The 21,545-nt window shown below is 41.0% G+C and overlaps 1 protein-coding gene across 1 annotated transcript in view; it reads left to right on the top strand.

The window, feature by feature from the left end:
• Positions 1-20,152, top strand: part of hacl1 (2-hydroxyacyl-CoA lyase 1) — a 99,343-nt gene extending 79,191 nt beyond the window's left edge. The window contains exons 14-17 of the mRNA XM_060825507.1: positions 488-646; positions 4,459-4,566; positions 13,186-13,372; positions 19,553-20,152. Coding sequence (XP_060681490.1) covers positions 488-646; positions 4,459-4,566; positions 13,186-13,372; positions 19,553-19,585 — 487 coding nt within the window. The 3' untranslated portion in view covers positions 19,586-20,152. The remainder of the gene's footprint in view (positions 1-487; positions 647-4,458; positions 4,567-13,185; positions 13,373-19,552) is intronic.
• Positions 20,153-21,545: the final 1,393 nt, after the last annotated feature.

The raw sequence follows: 21,545 nt of genomic DNA, 5'->3' as shown, positions 1-21,545 counted from the left end.
GTGGATCTTGAAGCTCTGTGCAGCCTGGTGTTTAATAGCGGAATTAGGAAGCACACTTCCATTGAAAGGATGGTGGAAATGTGAATTGTGCAGAAGCCACTCCCACTAAAATGTGGCGGATACCAATTAATCATCTTAAATCTGATCTCAATAGAATTTTGCTGGACAAGGATAGATCAGTATATAAACCAAAGACAGGTAGACGGAGTAATGATGTATATCAACTGTACAGAGGAAACTCGATTATCCGAGTTAATCGAATTCCGGATAATTGAATGCCAGATAACATAGTTTAGCCAAACATTGGGATCTTGCGATCTTGCTGGATAGTCGAGGTCCCTCTGTATTCCCATTGAATACCAAAACAGACGGGAAGCATCAATTGGCCATCTTCCATGTTTCCATTTTGTATTTTCTCAAACTGCGCCTGGTTTATATTATTGCAACCAAAATCTATAAAAAGTTCTCTCTGATGATCTTGTTTTAGATTGGATGCTGGCACCTTCGGCACCATGGGTGTAGGTCTAGGTTTTGCTGTAGCTGCAGCACTGATTGCCAAGGATGAGAGTCCCCGTCAGCGGGTTATCTGTATTGAAGGAGACAGTGCCTTTGGCTTTTCTGGCATGGAAGTGGAGACTATATGCAGGTAATGCAATAAACCTCTGAGGGTATGAAAGAATAGACCTTGTTATTGGTTTGTATGCTTCAGTACTGGAACTGAAAATGGAATTATTTTAACAAAAACAATATTCATTTTTACAGAGGAATCCTGATTATCCAGTATTCGATTATCTGAATTATGGATTTTCTGGACAAGATCACAATGTCCCGATGCTTAGCTAAACTGTGTTATACAGCATTCGATTACCTAAACATTCAATTATCCAAACAAAATACTCCCCGTCCATGTCTTTTGGATAATTGAGGTTCCTCTGTATTTTGTAGATTTGACAGCTCTTTGACATCTTGTCAGTTCTTTGACAACTTTGATGGTTTTAATGTGGTCTTAGATTTTTACACATACTCATGTCAACTTTTAACTATCCCAAAGGGCATCTGACCTCCCTCCATGGAATACCTTACCTGTCCAAAAAGGCTCCTGATACTTCCCAAACGTTTCTGAAGAACATTTCTGAATGGGTGCTTTACCTTGGATTATCTTGGGTTTTGAACTGTATCCACAAAATTCTGACCTGCTCTGACCAACTCTAATGAGCCCATTTGGATTTGAGGCACCTACCTCACCAAAAGCACCCAAGAGTGGAGGCAGCTGTTTGTTGTATGAACAGCTACCTCTATCAATCAATCCAATGAACTTTAGAATCCTCTGCTCCTCAGTCCCTGAGGTGATAGACCTAGATTTTCATATGGGGTCAGTGACACAGAGATTGGAGAATAGAAAACTTGGGTAATAATGACTTGGTATCAGAACAGCACTCACCATCCCTGATTGGAAGTGCTCAGCTCTATTAAGTGACAGTTTTAGATCCGGTGTCAAGTCAGAAGGTGATGATAAGGGAGTGAAAAGTGTGCAACAGCAGCTAGTGGAACCAGTCATATAGTGGAATATAGGAATGGTGGAGAAGGAATTGTTGGGAGAAGGTTCAGGCTGTGAGCCAGTAGCTCTCAAGAAGGATTTGGGGACCTCCGTGCTGATTAACAATTCTATCCATCCAATCAAAAGAACATTTCCTCTGTAACCTCCCCAATTTATTGAACAGAATCAAGGACAAGACACAAATGTTTATTTTATTGGTTATAAGATCCAGGTAGATAATGCCCTGGCCCCATTCATCCCACATTGTCACCAGCAACACACTTTTTCCAGTTTTGTATAACCGGGAGCCATTGCAGAAAAATGAATCCTCTTTGTTTCCTGGTCTTTCAGACTCAGATACTGAGGCTTTGTCCACTCTATAAACCAAGCAAAGATCAGGAGGAACCAAGAAATGATTTGAAATCTTAACAAAACGAGTCTTGCCATATTTACCTACTGAGACTCGGGCAGCTTATGATTCTTAAAATAAATTTGCTTCCTTGTCTATTTTCCTATTATTTTGGGAAAACATTTTTTTTTGCTTATGTAACACTCATTAAACGATTGTGGCAACTACAGGTACTGAAGCACCACTGATAGTGTTAACATTTTTATTCAGATTGGTGAGCTGTTCATAGAATTTTGGAGACAATAATTTTAAATCAAAATATCAACCAGTTAATTGTGTACATCTGTAATTTTGTCAGTGCTGATGTTTGTAGGTGGTTAGGTGCTTGGGTGGTTGTGTAATATTTACTATTGATAAAAATATAGTTGTCCTGGCAATGCTATTTTTCAAATTTTCTGAAGGTGGATCGCACACAATTATTCAGTGAAGTATGCATATCTCAGTGACAGCGTAGCTCCTCAGGCATGCATGAGCAACATCTATGTTCCGAAAGGTTAATTGCTTTCTAAAATTATACTCTGGCACTGTTTGAAAAGGAATTCCCTCGCACCAGAAAGAGAGAGTGGCAGTGAAGGAATTGAGAGGAAAGCACGAACTACAAAATAGTGAAAGGAAGTCCAGAAACCCAGGGCTTAATTTTATCAGCCCTGGGAAGAAAAGGGTGGAGGTGGGATGCCAGCCAGGAAAATAGGGAGGAGCTGCATTGGGACAGATTGCCTCTTATTCCCGCCTCAATGGAGTTTTCCTGGTGCAGATTGGGACCAGACTTCTCTGTCTACTCCGTGGAGGTGGGCAACCAATTAAGATAATTAGGGCAACGCTCAAGGGCTGGTTGCAACAGCGCAAGTGTGTGTGTGTCAGCTGTGGAGAGGGTTTCCCAGCCTCAAACTGGTGGTCTGTCAGTTGCTCCTTTACATCCTTGCATTTGTACCGACCCCAGCTGCAGTCACAGTTCTGAACAAGGGTCACTGCACTCGAAATGTTAACTCTGCTTTCGCTCCGCAGATGCTGCCAGACGTGCAAAGGTTCTCCTGCAATTTCTGTTTTCGTTTCAGATCTTCAGTGTCTGCAGTTTTGTATTATTCCAGTGCCTTCCACAATGATAGCTTGGCAGCTGCTGCCATTCTTAATCTGTCCTTGGAGAGCACCTCCATGTGATATCCTTGCCATTTCGCACCAATATCAGCAGTTTCCTGGTGAAGCTGCCAGCTGCCTACAGCGTTGGTGGATATTCAGTTCTCCTGCCTGTGCAGTAGATCCACTGTCCCATTTGGACAAAGCTCGGAGAGGCATCTTGTTAATTGGCCACTTCCACAAAGTTCACACAGGCAAGTGTGATCACCTTTGACACACATCATCAGAATCAGCATTCACATATAATCCTGATAGCAAGCTCACCCTCTCGAAATGGCTGCAAAAAGGTATACTAAGTGCCAGCCTTAACATTTCTTGATAAAATGATCTATCGTTTGTGCTCGGGGGAGGAAATGCTTCAAGATTACATGTATTCATTAAGAATGTGCAAACTGAGATCTTGTGGTACTATTTGGTGAAGATCTGGGCTGTTCTCCCAATGTTCAGATCAAAAACAAACCCTCAACCATAACCTGGAATTGTTGCTTTGCTTCCTGTTAGACTTTGAGTAAAAAATGAGGTCTGCAGATGCTGGAGATCACAGCGGAAAATGTGTTGCTGGTCAAAGCACAGCAGGCCAGGCAGCATCTCAGGAATAGGGAATTCGACGTTTCGAGCATAAGCCCTGTTAGACTTTGCTGTTTAGGTATTCTCCATTTAGTTTCCCTACTTTACTGCAATGTCCTGAATTGGTTGTTATGTACTTTGAAAGATCCTGTGCTCAAAAAAAGGTACTGTTTCAAAGGAGTGTTTCCAATGGCAGGTAAACTATTTCTAATTTAAACAAATATTGACTTTGACTCAAAGGTGCCTTCAGCACATTTTAACCAGCTTCCTTCTTACTGAAGATAGTTTCACTGCCCGACTTATTTTGGTGTGGTAACAGGTAACAATGAAATTCCCTACTATTGTTTGTTTAATCTTTGTCAGATCAAGCTAACACTAGAAAGTCATCATTAGTTTTGAATAGTAAGCTTCCATATTCCAGAATAGATAAAACCTACAGAGCAGAAAATAAGATGAAAGACACATGGGACAGTCGCATATATAAAGACAGTGTGCACAGGATCTTACTGTAGCCTGTTATTATACTCCACATCATACAAACTCTCTGTGGTTTTACTCCAAGTCCAATACTTGGGTTCTGTTCCAATCACGTCTTTTGTTGGATCTGGGCCCCCGCTTTGGGCTGTGTGTTTTGATGTTCTAATTTATCCACCTTTCCTGATACCTTCAGGGACAAGTATACGTGCACGCTAAAGTCCCTCTGAAATTTGGTGCTTCCCAAGATCCTACCATTCATTATGTATTTCCTTCTCATTTGTCCCATGTGCGTGTGAATATAATCTTCCTCTAAGCATTTTTTTTTAATTCTTAGGTACCGTTTGCCAATAGTGGTAATTGTAGTAAACAATAACGGAATTTACAGTGGAGTGGACGAGGACACATGGAAAGAGCTGGCAGAAGCAGGGGATGCTGCAATTGTGTAAGTAAAGAACCTTTTTAATGGTGAATAAATGTCAATGTGCATGATGGAGTACAAAAGCTTCCTTTTGAATGTACAGAACTGTATCTGGAGCTGATTCCATTTCAGTAATATGTCCAAGTGGCTGCAAGATAATAAGCCAATTGCAAACACATTCCCTAATGGCCAAGCTTGTCAAAGTTATGGAAACTGAGGTATATTTGTGTGCTTTGTACTGATCGTTGAATAAAAGGTATCATAACATAGTATTTGGTATCAGATACTGGTGTGCTATCGGTCAGAACTTGATTAGGTTAGTTCATTTTACCCTTTACTGTTTTTGGAACATCTGGGTGGTGGAGTAAAAATAATTTTTTGTAAAATTAGTTATCTAAGCAGAATTTTTTCATTTGCTCATGTTCTTATTTTGTTCTAGTAATTTATTAGTCTGGATGCTTGTGTACAAATGATGTCAAATAATATTATAGTATCCATGCACACTTTGTAACACACTTTTTCCCTTGTGATGGATTCCTTTTCTTTAGTCGTATCTATTTGATGTGTAAGAAAAAATGACCTGTGAAATGGAAAATTCCAGGAACTGAGTGTTCTAATGGTTGTTCGGTGACCACATTCAAATCAACCTATGTACAAAAATGGTCTTGTTGCAAAGTTTTCAATAGGCCACTCAAAAAAAATGCAAGGGTCTCTGAAGAGCAGTGCAAACCTTAAGGTTGGACAGGAGTGCCTGAGAGAGAGGCCAACAGAAGCAGGCTGTTCAGCTGGACTGCTCAGAAGGTAACTAAACTGTACAGGTTCTGGGAGTTGGGGATTCAGAAAGAAGTCAAAGAATAGTTGGCTAGTTCTGTGTTTTAAGAATCAGAAAGGTGAAGGAATTGTATGAGTAGACCTCAGAAAACAAATTCCACAGACAATATTAGCTGGGTGAAGCTAGCTGTCGGTGAAAAGCTGGAATTATATCTGTGAGTGAGCGGTAGAGAACAATTCCCAGAATCCACAGGAATTTAAGCTCAGGAAAGACAGGTGAAATACCAGAACATGAGCAGTTGTTGAGACAATCTGTGATGGAGTACTTCATAAAGAATTGCAAAACTTCAAAAATTAAATAATTGGAATCACTTGTCAAGTTTTAATGAGGTTTGAACAACCAAAGGGTCATTAACATCATGTGGAACATTGCCAAAAGATCTGAGGGATCTGTCTTGTCTTTATTTGCTATTTGCTGAACTCTACAGGGTGCAGTGCTATAGTTTATTATTATCCATATTTACCTCAGGTTAATTCTAGATCTTTGAATATAAATTAGATGTTTATTGTAGATTATGTTACGTTCTAACTTTGTATAGTAAAGTAGACCAAGATCAAGAAATTGAAAGCCCTATGCATCCTGGCCCTACTTTGTGCGATTAGATATTCCTGATTGTAACTATCATGACAAGAAGACATTGCGGGTGAATGGAGTAAGAAGGTAGTTAAGCCAAATAATTAAACAATTGAGACTAATTTTCCAAATGTCACTGAAGAATCACGATCTGTCAGGACTTCACATAGAAAAAGGAGGCAGCAAGCAAGAGGGAGCTTCATGCTGGCTTCATTCAGCAGGGGCTGTGGCTGGAACAACATGGACATTGATGAATGAAAGTCGAGGGGAGGATGAAGGTGCCAATACTGATGGACCATGTTCCACTGGTGTTTCTGAACACTGTAGCTTTAGCTCAAGAAATGAGCAGGGAAGGGATTGTTGATATGGCCTTTGCATTAGAGGCATTGCAACCTGAGAGGCTACCTGACATAGACATCATTTGGACTGAGTTTGGTTGAGGCCCATTTGAGGAGTATGAGAGAGGAAAGGAGGACTTCTGCCCAGCAACAGGAGAACACCATCAGGCTGACAAAAGGGTCTACTTTGGGGTCAGCAGGTAAGAGAATATGGGAGAAGGATATATGAGCCATATCCTGAAAACAGGTCATCCATACAGAGTCCACTGTCTAAGGCCTAACTACCTGTAAATGTCCAAGCAACTCTGTCTCCACTGGTTCTCTTTTCCAGTGAGGCCATCACTGGTCTCTCTGCCATCATGCAGGGCTAGTGTCCTCCATGGGAGGTGGTGACCATGTGGCACCTGAAGTTATCATGACACTGAAAATCGAAACCTGTGGATTGTTTCAGGCATCAAGAGGAGGTTGGTGTGGGGTTTCACAATCTGAAGTTACATCATTGACGGGCCTGAGGTCCACTTCAAGAGGATCCTCAGAGCAATTCAATCAGCCATCTAGCAGACCATACAGGTTCTGAGGATGCAATTTCAGTGCTTTGATCAGTCCAATGGAACCCTTCAGAGTACTCCAGCAAGGGCCTCATGTATAAGACATAATGCACAGGGCAGAAGTAGACCCTGAAGTCTGCTCTGCCAATCAATTGGATCATAGTTGATCTGATAATTTTGAACTCCAAGGATGCCCTGAGTCATAGTACATTGGCGAGACTGAGTGGACGCTATGGGAACGGATGAATGGACACCACACAACAATCAACAGACAGGAGTGTTCCCTCCTAGTCGGGGAACAGTCAACTGTCTGGGACATTCAGCCTCAGATCTTCAGGACTGTCCTCCAAGGAGGACTTCAGGGCAAGCAACAACACAGAGTGGCTGATCAGAAGCTAATAGCAAAGTTCGGTACCCATGGGATGGCCTTAACCGGGACCGTGGGTTCATGTCACATTACAGATGACCCCACTGCACGATACACGAACACATGCTCGCTTGTGCGCGCACACACTCCTACATACTGTCACACCCACGAAGACCCTCCCTCATACACAAGCTCTGTCTCATATGCACACACATACGCCTCCCACACTTACACCAACACACCCACCATCTCAAACATACCCTATCACACTTACACACAGACACATATACACACACACACTCTATTACGTGCTCTCACACCCAAGTGGACACACTCAATCTGTCACTCCTATATGCGCACACACATACGCTTATGGGGTGAATTTGTTTTTCAGCATTACATTTTATTTCCAAGTCATTCTGCACTTCCTCCCAACTTCCTCAACATTACCTGCCCCTCCACCTATCTTTGTGACATCTGCAAACTTAGCAACAATGCCTTCAGTTCCTTTATCCAGATTGTTAATGTATAATGTGAATAGCTGTGGTCCCAATACAGACCCTTGCGGAACTCCACTAGTCATTGGCTGCCCTCCTGATAAAGGTCTTTTTATCCCCACTGCCTTCTACCCATCAGCCAATCCTCTATCCATGCCAGGACCTTGCTCCTATACAATCGGCTCTTATTTAGCAGCCTCCTGTGCAGCATCTTGTCAAAAGCCTTCTGGAAATCCAAATAGATCACGTCCACTGCCCCTCAGTCAAAATGACAGCATACAGAGCGACTGGAGTTTCCACTGACTACAATGTGAGCTACAGCTGATGCTGCAAGAGCAGCAGGTGCTGGACCGTAATGACAGTAAACTATTGAGGGAGTTCACATTGCTGATCACAGAACAAGACCCACATTGTTAATGAGAGTCTTGATTCATCTATTTTCATAAAAAAAACAATTATTTGATATCAATGATTTCTTTTGGGCTGGGATATCAGTGGGTGTTTGTGCAACAAATTTTACTAAATGAAGTTTTACTAAACCAAGGCCTTGATTGTTAGATTTTCATCTGGAGGGTATAAAGCAAAGCTCTGTTTCTAAGTGTGATTTGTTTATAGGAGGTGCAGTTTGTTCTTTGCCTAGCTGAAGTGCCTTTTTGATAATGAAGCTATTATTCCAGGCCACTAACATTACAGGGCTTGCTTATTTCTCTTTTTGCTTTATTGGCAGCTGAGTATTCCATGGCTTGTCGTCTCTTATTCCTTAATAAATAATCTCAATAATATACAAGTATTTTCTCGGTAACAATTAAAGCCGTTGTATAAATATACGTTCTGATGTTTTAGGTTGAATGTTTTCTTTTTCACACCCTCTGAGATGTTAGTATGATTTGTATATCAAATGGTGAGCTATAGGTTGTTACCTTTTAGTTCTAAATTGATGTTTGTCTATGACTGTTAAGAATCACTTCATGTGATTTTCTTTAAAATGGATGTTCAGTGAAATCAGTTACTCTTCCATTTGGCTGGGCTCCATTCAGATGTAGATCCTTGCATGGCCTGGTGATTTTACATACCACCTATTTATCTTGTATTGTGTCTATGATCAGACCTCTTTTCTCTTCAGAATAGACAAGCAGGAGGCTGAAAAAACACAGCAAGCCAGGCAGCATCAAGAAGTGGAGAAGTCACCGTTTCAGATGTAACCCTTCTTCTGGACTAAAGGTGGGTGTAAGGGGGGAGCTGCAGATAAAGGGGGGTTGTGGGGTTTTGGGTGGAGAGAAGAGCTGAGTGGTGAGGTAGGAATTGGTGAACACATATAGAGGGTATGACCTGGTTGGTCGATGGGAGGAATGAATCTGGTTGGTAGCTGGAAGGAAGGTTCAGTCTAAGAGGAATGGAAGGGAGGATGTGCAGTTGGAAAGGGAGTAGGGAATGGGAAGGGGCTATTTAAAATTGGACGACTCAGTGTTGAGTTCTCTGGGCTGTAGGCTGCCCAAGTGGAAGATGAGGTATTCTTCCTCCAATTTGTGGTCTGATTCTCAGTGGCAATGGAGGAGGTCAAGGATGGTCATGTTGGAGAGGGAAACCTACCCTTCGTTTATGTTTGATCTTACCGATGTTGAGAAGGTCACATTGAGAACACCAGATACTGTATCCCAGTCACTGTGCATTTCAATTCCCCTTCCCATTCTCTCTGTGACATGACCATTCTCAGCCTCCTCCATTGCCACAGTGAATCAGACCGCAAATTGAGGGAACAACACCTCGTCTTCCACCTGGGCAACCTGCAGCCCAGAGGACTCAACATAGAGTTCTCCAATTTCAAATAATATCCCTTCCCATCCCCTTTTCATCCCTTCCATTCCTCTGACTGATCCTTCCTTCCAGCTACCAACTAGATTCATTCCTCCCATTGACCAAGCAGGCTGTACCCTCTATCTATGTTCACCTATCTCTACCTCACTACTCAGCCCTTCTTGCCACCCAAAACCCTCCCTTCTCTGCAGTTCCTCTTACACCCATCCCAATCCTGAAGAAGGGTTACACCCAAAACGTTGACTTCTCCACCTCCTGATGCTGCTGGCTTGCTGTGTTCTTCCAGCCTCCTGCTTGTCTACCTTGGATTCCCACATCTGCAGTTCTTTTGTCTCTTTTCTCTTCAGAGGTGTGCAGTGAATTGTCGGGCAGTGGGAGTGTCGGTTAGCTCACTTGGCTGGACAGCTAGTTTACGATGCTGAGTGATGCCAAAAGTGTAGTTTCAATTCTCATACTGACTGAGATTGCCAGGGAGGACTTTCCTTCTCAACCTCTCTCCTTGCCTGAGGTGGGGTGACCCTCAGGTTCAATCACCAACAGTCACCTCTCTGATGAGAGAGCACCTCACTGAATTGTGGAAGAAGATAACGATGATCTGTGTATCATCCTACTACTCTCATTTGTGAGAATGAAACTTACAAATGTATTGAAATAAATAAAGCATTATATTCTTATTTCCATTTCTCTTGGATTACATGCAATGCAAAATTTGGCAATGTGTAGGAAACAAATCATCTACATTTCATTTTGCTTGAGCATATTTTAAGAAAAGTTAAATGTTGGCATAACATCCTTAGCTGCTTCAGACTTGAAGATGAAAGATGATGAGGAGTGAGTGAAACAGTGGGATCCATTTTAGGAGACTCTAGAAATGAATTGACAAGGGGTCATGTTATGTTTTAGCCTTCGTTGGTTCCTTGCCTTCATTCCTCAACTTCTTCAAAATATTCAAACAAGTTGGTAGGATGCAACTTATTGTGTGGAAGCTGAGTTGGGTGCTCCTGATGCAGCCTTCTCTGTCTCAGTGGTTGTAGAATGTGTTCCTAATTATTCGTAATTAACCCCCAGGATGTTAATAGAGGATTCACTGAATGTCAAGGAGCAGTGGTTAAATTGTCTGTTTTTGGAGATAGTCAATGCCTGGTATTTGTATGTATGTATGTTATTTGCCATTTTTCAGTCCACCTTAGATGTTGTGCAGATCTTGTTGCTTTTGAACATGGACTACTTCAGTATCTGAGGAGTTGTGAATGGTGTTGAATATTGTGCAATCATTGGTAAACATCCCACTCTGACCTTTATAATGGAGGGAAGGGTGTTGATGAAGCAGCTGAAGATAGTTGGGACTAGAACATTACCTTATGGAACTCCTGAAAAAGTGTCCTGGAGTGGCGATGACTGACCTTCAACGACCACAACCATTTTCCTATGTAGCAAGTATGTCTCTAACCAATGGAGAGATTGCTGTCTGATTCCCATTGATTCCGGTTTTGCCAGGGAACCTTGATACCACACTTGGTCAGATGCGGCCTTGATATCGAGGGCTGTCACTTTCTTCTCATCTCTGGAACTCAGCCCTTTTGTCCATGTTTGAACCATGGCTGTGATCTGATCAGGGGCTGATTGACCCTGGCTGTACCCAAACTGGACGTCACTGAGCAGGTTATTGCTGAGCAGATGCTGCTTGATAGCACTGTTGATGATATCTTCCATTACATTTCAGATGAGTAGTAATTCGCTGCGTTGGATTTGTCCCTTTTTTTTGTGTACAGAACATACCTGGGCAATTTTCCATGTTGTCTGTGTAGTATCTATACTGGAAGAGCTTGGCTAAAGGAGCGGCAAGTTCTGGTACACAAGTCTTCATTGCTATTGCTGGAGTGTTTTCAGGGCCCATAACCTTTGCAGTATCCATTGTCCCTAACTGTTTCTTGATACTACATGGAGTGAATTGAAGTCGCTGAAGACAGATATCTGTGATGCTAGTGACCTCTGGAGGAGGCAGAGATGGATCATCCACTCTGCATTCCTCAGTGAATATTCCTGTGAATGTTTCAGCCTTATCCTTTGTACTGATGTGGTGGGCTCTTCCATCATTGAGATTGGGTATATTTGTGGAGCCACTGAGTTGTTTAATTGTCCACCACCTTTCACACCTGGATGTGGTAGGACTGCAGAGCTTGGATCTGATCTATTGATTGTGGGATCACTTAGCTCAGTTTTATCACTTGTTGCTTATGCCATTTGGCATGTGCGTAATCTTGTTAAGTGGCTTCGCCAGGTTGATACCTCAATTTTAAATAAGCCTTGGTGCTGCTCTTGGCATGATCTCCTGCACTTTTCATTGAACCAGGGTTGATCCCCCGGATTGATGGCAATGGCTCCGTGTGTTGGAATACAATTCTGCTGCTGTTACTGAGCATCATGGATGCCAAATCTTGAGTTCAAGATAATGCCACACATCGCAATGTGAAGGTGGAACTTTGTCTCCACAAGGAATGGTGGCCGTTCTTACTCATACTGTTATGGCCAGATGCATCTGCAGCTGGCAAGTTGGTGAGGATGAGTCAGGTATGTTTTTCCCACTTGTTTCCTTCGTAATTAGCTGCAGACCCAATCTAGCAGCTATTTCCTTGAGGACATCAGCAGCTTAATCAGTAGTGCTACTGCTGAACCACTCTTGGTGGTGGACGTTGAAATCATTGAGTTAATGTTGAAATCTCCCAGGGCTACACTCTCATGACTATACCAAAGTGTCGTCACCTCTGTGGGGTCTGTCCTTCCAGTAGGATAGGACATACCTAAGATGGTGACGGTGGTGTTTGGGACATTGTGCGTGAGGAATGATTCCATGAATATGACTAAGTCAAGCTGTTGTTTGATTAGTCAGCGAGAAAACCCTCCCAATTTTGGCACTAATCCTCAGATATTAGTAAAAAGGACTTTGCAGCATTGTTTGCAGCTGTTTCTGCTGTAGTCTTTCCTGATGTCTAGGTTAATATCAAGTCATCTGTCCAGTTTCATTGCTTTCTTGAGACTTTATAATGATTGGTACAACTGAGTGGCTTGCTCAGCCATTTCAGAGGGCAGTTGAGAATTAATCGCATTGCTGTGGGTCTGGAGCCATGTGTAGGTCAGATCAGGTAAGGATGGCAGATTTACATCCCAGAAGGACATTAGTGAACAAGATAGGTTTCATGGTCAATTAGATGCTTAATTTCAGATATTTATTTCATTCATATTTCACCACAATGGGATTCAGATCCAACCCTCAGAATAGTATGGGAGTTTTAGATTAACAGTCTAGCGATAATACCACCTAGGCCATCGCCTTCTTTCAACTTGCAGAGAATTATGTGCTTTTAATTTATAGCAACTTTTGATCTTACTTGTTACTGTACATGACTGAGGCAGCAGTTAACATTGGTATTGTCAAACATGATTTCCAATAATGACGTTATCTAAACATTGCCAATGTTACAGATGGAACAATTGTCTTAAGAATATTTTTATATAATAATGGATAGCATTTCATTAATTGGCTGAATTTTGAAACCATGATTAATTGTGTAATTTGGCTCTCATTTAAACAAAAATAAATGAAGGAATGGCTTTTTCCTTCAATAAATAATTAAAATATAAATTTATGTAAACTTTCTTTCAATTCTTTCAGAGCTCCACCCATCTCTCTCTCACCTAATGCTCACTATGAGCAGGTCATGACTGCATTTGGTGGAAAAGGCTACTTTGTACAAACACCAGAGGAGCTGCAAAAGGCACTTACTGCATGTTTAGCAGACCAGAAACTACCATCACTTATTAATGTGATGATTGACCCATCATCTGATAGAAAGAAACAAGTAAGTGTATTTGAAGGAATAAGTTTTGTATACGTGTAATAATTTTGAAGTCCACTAATTCTTAAGCATTTGAAGCAGCCATTGATATTTTGAGGTTGGAGAAAGTTGAAAGATTCTCATATGTGAATGAACATATCTATAGTTAATCACATTAAATTGCTATGTATGTTTAGATGATTGTGTATTTTGTAGAGTGTATAGTATTTAGAGTGACCTCCTGTGGTGATGATTATACTCTTTATCATGAATCTTTTAAATTAAATTTGTGTTTGGTAGTGATGTTCCAGCAACACATCAAGATAGTGCCAATAGAATTGTTGCATTCAAGATTTTTACAAGACTACCCACACAGACAGTTTTTAACTTTCAGCCAGCTACCTGGAGAGACAATAGACAGTAGATGCAGGAGTAGGCCATTCTGCCCTTTGAGCCTGCACCACCATTCAATATGATCATGGCTGATTATCCTTAATCAGTATCCTGTTCCTGCCTTATCCCCATAAGCCTTGATTCCACAATCCTTGAGAGCTCTATCCAACTCTTTCTTAAATGAATCCAGAGACTGGGCCTCCACTGCCCTCTGGGGCAGAGCATTCCACACAGCCACCACTCTCTGGGTGAAGAAGTTTCTCCTCATCTCTGTCCTAAATGGTCTACCCTGTATTTTTAAGCTGTGTCCTCTGGTTCGGCACTCACCCATCAGCAGAAACATGTTTCCTGCCTCCAGAGTGTCTAATCCTTTAATAATCTTATATGTCTCAATCAGATCCCCTCTTAGTCTTCTAATACAAGCCCAGTCGCTCCAGTCTTTCAGTGTAAGGTAATCCTGCCATTCCAGGAATTGACCTCGTGAACCTACGCTGCACTCCCTCAATAGCCAAAATGACCAGAACTGCACACAGTACTCCAGGTGTGGTCTCACCAGGGCCCTGTACAGCTGCAGAAGAACCTCTTTGCTTCTTGTTATGAAAGCCAGCATGTTATGACCCTTCTTCACTACCTGCTGTACCTGCATGCTTACCTTCATTGACTGGTGTACAAGAACACCCAGATCTCTCTGTACTCCCCCTTTACCTGAATTGATTCCATTTAGGTAGTAATCTGCCTTCCTGTTCTTGCCACCAAAGTGGATAACCATATATTTATCCACATTAAACTGCATCTGCCATGCATCTGACCACTCACCTAACTTGTCCAGGTTACCCTGTAATCTCCTAACATCCTCATCACATTTCACCCTGCCATCCAGCTTAGTATCATCAGCAAATTTGCTAACGTTGTTACTAATACCATCTTCTATATCATTAATATAGCTTGTAAAAAGCTGCAGTCCCAGTACTGATCCCTGCGGTACCCCACTGGTCACTGCCTGCCATTCCGAAATGGAGCTGTTTATCACTATTCTTTGTTTCAGCCAACTAACTGTCAATCCAAGTTAGTACTTTGCCCCCAATACTATGCGCCCTAATTTTGCTCACTAACCTCCTATGTGGGACTTTACCAAAAGCTTTCTGAAAGTCCAGGTACACTACATCTACTGGATCTCCCTCGTCCATCTTCAGTGTTACATCCTCAAAAAATTCCAGAAGATTAGTCAAGCATGATGTCCCCTTCATAAATCCATGCTAACTCTGTCCTATCCTGTTACTACTATCCAGATGTCATAATTTCATCCTTTATAATAGACTCCAGCATCTTTCCCACCACTGAGGTCAGACTAACTGATCTATAATTTCTTGCTTTCTCTCTCCCACCTTTCTTAAAAAGTGGTACAACATTAGCCACCCTCCAATCTGCAGGAACTGATCCCGAATCTATCGAACTCTGGAAAATAATCACCAACGCATCCACGATTTCCTGAGCCACCTCCTTCAGTACCCTGGGAAGTAGACCATCAGGCCCCGGGGACTAATCAACCTTCAGACCTAACAGTCTCTCCAACACCAATTCCTGGCAAATATAAATTCCCTTAAGTTCAGGTCCTTAAGCCACTGTTACCTCAGGGAGATTGCTTGTGTCTTCTCCAGTGAACACAGATCTGAAGTACCAATTCAATTCTTCTGCCATTTCATTGTTCCCCGTAATATATTCCCCTGTTTCTGTTTTTTGCTTTTCATTTACCTAAAAAAACTTTTACTATCCTCCTTTATATTATTGGCCAGTTTACCTTCGTACCTCATTTTTTCTCTGCGTATTTCCTTCTTAGTAACTCTCTGTTGTTCTTTCAAAGCTTCCCAGTCCCCCTTTTTCTCACTTATCTTTGCTATGTTATACTTTTTCTCTTTTAACTTTATATGTTTCTTAACTTCCCTCATCAGCCACGGCCACCCATGCCTCCTCCTAGGATCTTTCTTCCTTTTTGGAATGAACTGATCCTGCAACTTCTGCATTATACACGGAAATATCTGCCATTGTTCCTCCACTGTCATCCCTGCTAAGGTATTGCCATTGAACTTTGGTCAGCTCCTCCCTCATAGCTCCATAGTTCCCTTTATTCAACAGAAATATTGTCACTTCCGATTATACCCTCTCCCTCTCAAATTACAGATTGAAACTTATTGTATTATGGTCACTACTTCCCAATGGCTCCTTCACTTCGAGATCCCTGACCAATTTTGGTTCATTGCACAATACCAGATCCAGAATTGCCTTCTCCCATGTCAGCTCCAGCACCAGCTGTTCTAAGAATCCATCCCTGAGGCACTCCACAAAGTCTCTTTCTTGAGGTCCAATACAATCCTGATTCTCCCAGTCTACCTGCATGGTGAAATCCCCCATAACAACTGTAGTAACATCTTTGCGACAGGCCAATTTCAGCTCCTGATTTAACTTACATCCGACATCCAGACTACTGTTTGGGGGCCTGTAGATAACTCCCAAGAGGATCTTTTTACCCTTAGTATTTCTCTGCTCTATCCACACTGACTCTACATCCCCTGATTCTAGTCCCCCCCCCAAGGAACTGAATATCATCCCTTACCAACAAGGCCACCCCACCCCCTCTGCCAGTCAGTCTGTCCTTATGATAGCACGTATAGCCTTGAATATTCATTTCCCAGGCCCTGTCCACTTGAAGCCACATCTCAGTTATCCCCACAATATTGTATCTGCCAATTTCCAAAAGAGCCTCAAGCTCATCCATCTTATTTCTAATGCTTCGTGCATTCATGTATAGTATTTTTAATTTGTTACTGCTCTCATCCTTCCCATCAACTCCTATTTCACTCAACCTTACAGCATGATCCCTTTGAGTTTTCTGCCTCATTGATACAGTTGTCTTTCTTGACTTCCCTTGTTCTAACTTTCCCTCCAAATTCCTTCTTAAACATCCAGTTTGTCCCATCCCCCCGCTACTTAGTTTAAACTTAACTGTGTTGCAGTAGCAAACCTGCCTGCCAGAATGCTGGTCCCTAACCTATTAAGGTGCAAACCGTCTCTCGTATAATTTATGCTTATCACAAAACATACCCTAGTGATCTAAGAATTTAAATCCTTGCTTCCTGCACCAGTTCCCCAGCCACACGTTCAAGTCCATTATCTCCCTGTTTCTGGCCTCACCAGCCTGAGGAACTGGAAGCAAACCGGAGATAACCACCTTGGACGTCCTGCTTTTCAGCCTTCTTCCTAGTTCTCCAAAGTTCCACTGTAGTATGAACGACCTCTTCTTCCCGACATCATTTGTGCCGACACGTACCACCACCTCTGGCTCTTCACCTTCGTCCTTGAGGATTTCCTGCACTATGTCTGTGATGTCTTTAACCCTGGCACCAGGAAGGCAACACACCATCCTTAAGTCCCGTCTGCTGCCACAAAAGCCCCGGTCAGTTCCTCTCACTATGGAGTCCCCTATTACCACGGCTCTGTGTGATGTCCGACTCTTCCGCTCTGTCTCCACGCCAACTTTTGATTGACAGACCTGGCCACCTCACGGACTGGCAGTGTCATCTGTCACTACTGTTTCGAAAAGCTTCAACTTGTTCCTGACAGGTACTTCCCCCGGGGTCTCTTGCACCTGTCTCCGCTCTGTCTTCCTCATCGTCTGCTCTCTTCTGCTCTCTTCTGGTACGATTGATGTAATAACCTCGCTGAAGGTCTTATCCAGAAAGATCTCGTTCTCTCGGATGAGCCTAAGGTCCTTGAGTTCTTTCATCAGTGCTGCGATATATACTGTCAGTAGCTGAACGTGCACACACTTTCCACACTTATACGAGCCAGACACACCAGAGTCATTGACCTCCCACATTAAGCACGTAGCACACTGAACCAGCTGGGCAGTCATGTCTTCACCCTCTTCAACTGTGGCGTAATCACTTCACTCAACCTCCTTGTCAAAGACTCCTGAGATAAAGCCTCACTCTTAAATCCACAGGAACTTCCGTGGACCCTCTTTTTAGGGCAAGTCTGTGAACTTTTAATTTAGGTTAGAGGAGGAGGGAGGGAGGGAGGCCCTACTTTGTGGGACCTGGGGCATAGAACACACCCACTCAAAGAACAATCACTTACCTTCCCGACCGGCTTTGCGCTCTGCCTTCACTTCCGCCCAGCTCCCGCCAGTAGAGGATGTGTGATAGGGGTCAGCTGCTTTCCTATGGAGAGGAAAGGTCAGTCAGTCATGCTTTGGAAGAACAGCATTGCCAGAAACCCAAGAATTGGCGCTCTCTTGTCTGTCATCTCAGTTTCAGTTGGCAAATGTTGTTGAGGAATCCAAAGAGGAGAGGATTTTGGAGATGATAATGTATTTGCCAGTGAGATAGAACATGTGATCATGACATTCAATAATCAGTGGAAAAGTGAGTTACATCCAATTCAAACTAAAAGGATATACTGAATAAACTAAACAAATTCAAAGAGGATAAAACTCCTGGTCTGGATGGCTTGTAGCTGTGTATAGTGAAAGAATCTAGGGAAGAGATAACAATGGCATTGATGCCTTTGTAAATCCAGATAAACTACATTTGTTGCATGATTAATATTTATCTGTTTCTTATTTCCTCAAAAAATTCTATAATTGTGGTCAAGCAAAATTTTCCCTTTTGATATCAATGCTGACTCTTCATTATGATACTTCTGGGTATTTTTACTGTCAGCTTTAGTAACAGTTCTATTTATTTTTTTTAGACCACTGATCTTAAACTGGCTTGTCGACATTTGCTGTTATATTTTCTGTTTCCCTTTTCAAGTATTGGGATTATCGTAACTATTGACCAATTCTCTGGCACTACTGCTTATTTCTGACAAATAATTAAATATGAATAGTAATGCTCTTGCTGTTGTAAGGCCAGGGAATGTGGAGTAAGGGATAAGCAGGCAGAATGGATTACCAACCAACTTCAGGATAGAAGGCAGAGCATGGAAATAAAGTGTAGATTTTCTAAGTGACAAAAGGTTGAAAGCAGTATTCAGCAAGGATCAGTGTTACAACCACTGCTGTTCCCAATAATGATTTGGACTTTGTAATCAAGCTTACAATTTACAAATTATGTAAATGGAGAGGATTAACAATAATGAGAAGGACTGCAATAAATTATGGGAGGACATTAATAAACTTCCCAAATGAGCAAATGTTTGGCAAACGAACTTAAATGCAGATAAATGAGGGTTAGTACATTTTGAGAGGAAGAATAGGGAGGTCAGTTACAACTTGGAAAATGCAAGTCCTGTTGGAGTAGAGGCACAAACGACTCTTCAGTTAGTTAAAAGTACAAGTATACAAAGTATGCTAAACATTGATGAGACCGCACTTAAGTGCAAGTTTCGTTACCATTTTATAAATAGAATAGAGAGGCACTGGAGAAGATGCAGACTGTATCTGAAATACATGATTTTATATATATATATCAAGAAAAGATTGACAGGTTGTTGGTGTTTTTGCCAATTCAGATGTGATGTAATTTCTTCTGCATGTAGAAGTGCAAGTGGGGAAAAACTACTACAGTTCCAATTCACCTCTTAGCTCTAACTAATTATTGGAAATCATGTTCAACTGCAGAACATTTTGAGTGTGTGTAGAAGCAATGCTGACATTTTCTTTCCCAAATCTATTAAACATTATTGAGGATTAAATCATCAATCAATGTGTTGAGAAATGATATTAATAGCATTACTTGATTTTGTAGAGTTAGTAGCCAAATAACTTTTTACTACCTTTTCACTATATGCTGTTATGGTGTTTGCTTTCAGGATTTTACTTGGCTGACTCGTTCCAATATGTGACTGGAATAAATGGCAAAACCAAAGCAGAGTAAGCCAGGCTAACTGGAAGACATATGTTAGTGACATCATTTTGCGTACCAATTTGCAAGGTGAAATTTTGGCAAGATTGGATGCTTATATTCTTTAAAGAAAATGTGATTACTGTTGATTCTGAATTTGCTGAACTTGGGATGGACCACAAGAATAAATTAACTTTATACTGCTACTAAGGTTGTGATCATGAAAGTTTCTGAAGCAGAGAGGTTGGCAATAATCTTTTGTCTTGCCAAAGAGGAAAGTAGGTTTAGATTGCTGGACGATAGACCAGAGTCAATATGGGAAGTAGTAAAGATGTTATAATTCCATTGTAAAATTATATAAATAACTGTAAAACACTGCCATTAACTACAACCAGAAAATAATCTTATACAATGTTTAGACTAATACCTGTAACTAATACTGCATTTTTTTTCTCTTAACTTCTATTACAAAATGAAGCACACCTTTCTGTTTACATGATATTCCAGCATAATGTAGTTGGGAAATTGTACTTCATAGAAATAAAAACATATATGATTTTAAGTTCCATTTTTATTGTGCTGAAGTGAGTTATTTGATCATTAGATTTTAGGCATTGATAGTATAACCGTATAACCATTATAATGCTATGAGGAATTTTATATAATTACAATGTAATTTTAATAAGCCATCTTGCTGAAGAAATTTGTCACAGATATTTAATATTTATTTCAAAATGACATTGGCCTACAGCTTCAAGTCTTCACGCAACTCATGACTTGAAGTCTGCAATCAAAACTGGGTATACTCTAAATGAATATCTTAATTTGCTGGACCAGTAAAAAGAAAGCTAATATTTAGCAAATTGCAAATATAAAATGTGAGAAATTTAGTGCAGATATGTTTGTTCCTATTTAGGGAATATATTTCCAGATTTAAAAAGTATATATATCTTAAGGAAACGAGTTATATTTAAAGGTTTTAACTATTTGATTAAGTAAAACATAGGATTATTGAGTATTCAAATTGAGTAATGGTGCTGTAATTTACTTTGGTATGATGGAGGGTCTTAACTTGACTTCAAATTTCAAGAATATTTTTAACATCTATAACTATGTATGACTTTAATCTCGGTGTGCTAATTATTTAAAGGTAGAATTTTAAAAAAAACATTAAACTAAGTGAATGTCTACCATAGAATCATATGACATTATGGTATCCTAAAACTGAATCAAACATATCAATTTGTATGTATGTAATACATCAAATAATTAATACAACATTTTTGTTTAAGACAGCTTCTTTGTATTCTACTGATCTTTATTGTTCTTGTAAATAATGGTGTTTGGGGAGGGAGACAAATTTAAGCTGGCACAGACTCCACAGCTGAACTTTTATTATTTTCATCTATTGGTCTCAAGATCAAAGTCATTCTCTGCAGCTTCAGCAATAAAAACTAATAACTGTACATGCCAATTTGATCCCACTTCATATCAAGAACAATAAAAAACAAAGTATTGGAGAAACTCAAGAAGTCTGGGATATCTGTTGAGAGAGAAACAGAGTCAACGGTTTGGGTCCAGTGACCCTTCTTCAGAACATGATATCTGCTTGCTTAGACAGAGCTTGAAATCTTTTAGAGCGTTCCTGACTGGCTTGACCCTAACCTGAGTGTTAGACTTAAATCCAGTTAGGTTAGATTAGATTAGATTCTCTACAGTGTGGAAACAGGCCCTTCGGCCCAACAAGTTCACACTGACCCTCCGAAGAGTAACCCACCCAGACCCATTTCCCTCTGACTAATGCACCCAACACTATGGGCAATTTAGCATGACCATATGTCTTTTCCAGCTCTGTTGTCAATGCCCACTATTACATCCTTCCTTCATATCACTCCTAAATATCAACAATATAGTCGGTCAGAGGACATTTCTTCAGAGATTTGCAATTACATTACACCTAA

Source organism: Hemiscyllium ocellatum, chromosome 5, assembly GCF_020745735.1.
Source record: "Hemiscyllium ocellatum isolate sHemOce1 chromosome 5, sHemOce1.pat.X.cur, whole genome shotgun sequence".
NCBI lineage: Eukaryota > Metazoa > Chordata > Chondrichthyes > Orectolobiformes > Hemiscylliidae > Hemiscyllium > Hemiscyllium ocellatum.
Note: the sequence above shows the minus strand (reverse complement) of the source record. Positions and strands in the feature narration are given on the sequence as shown.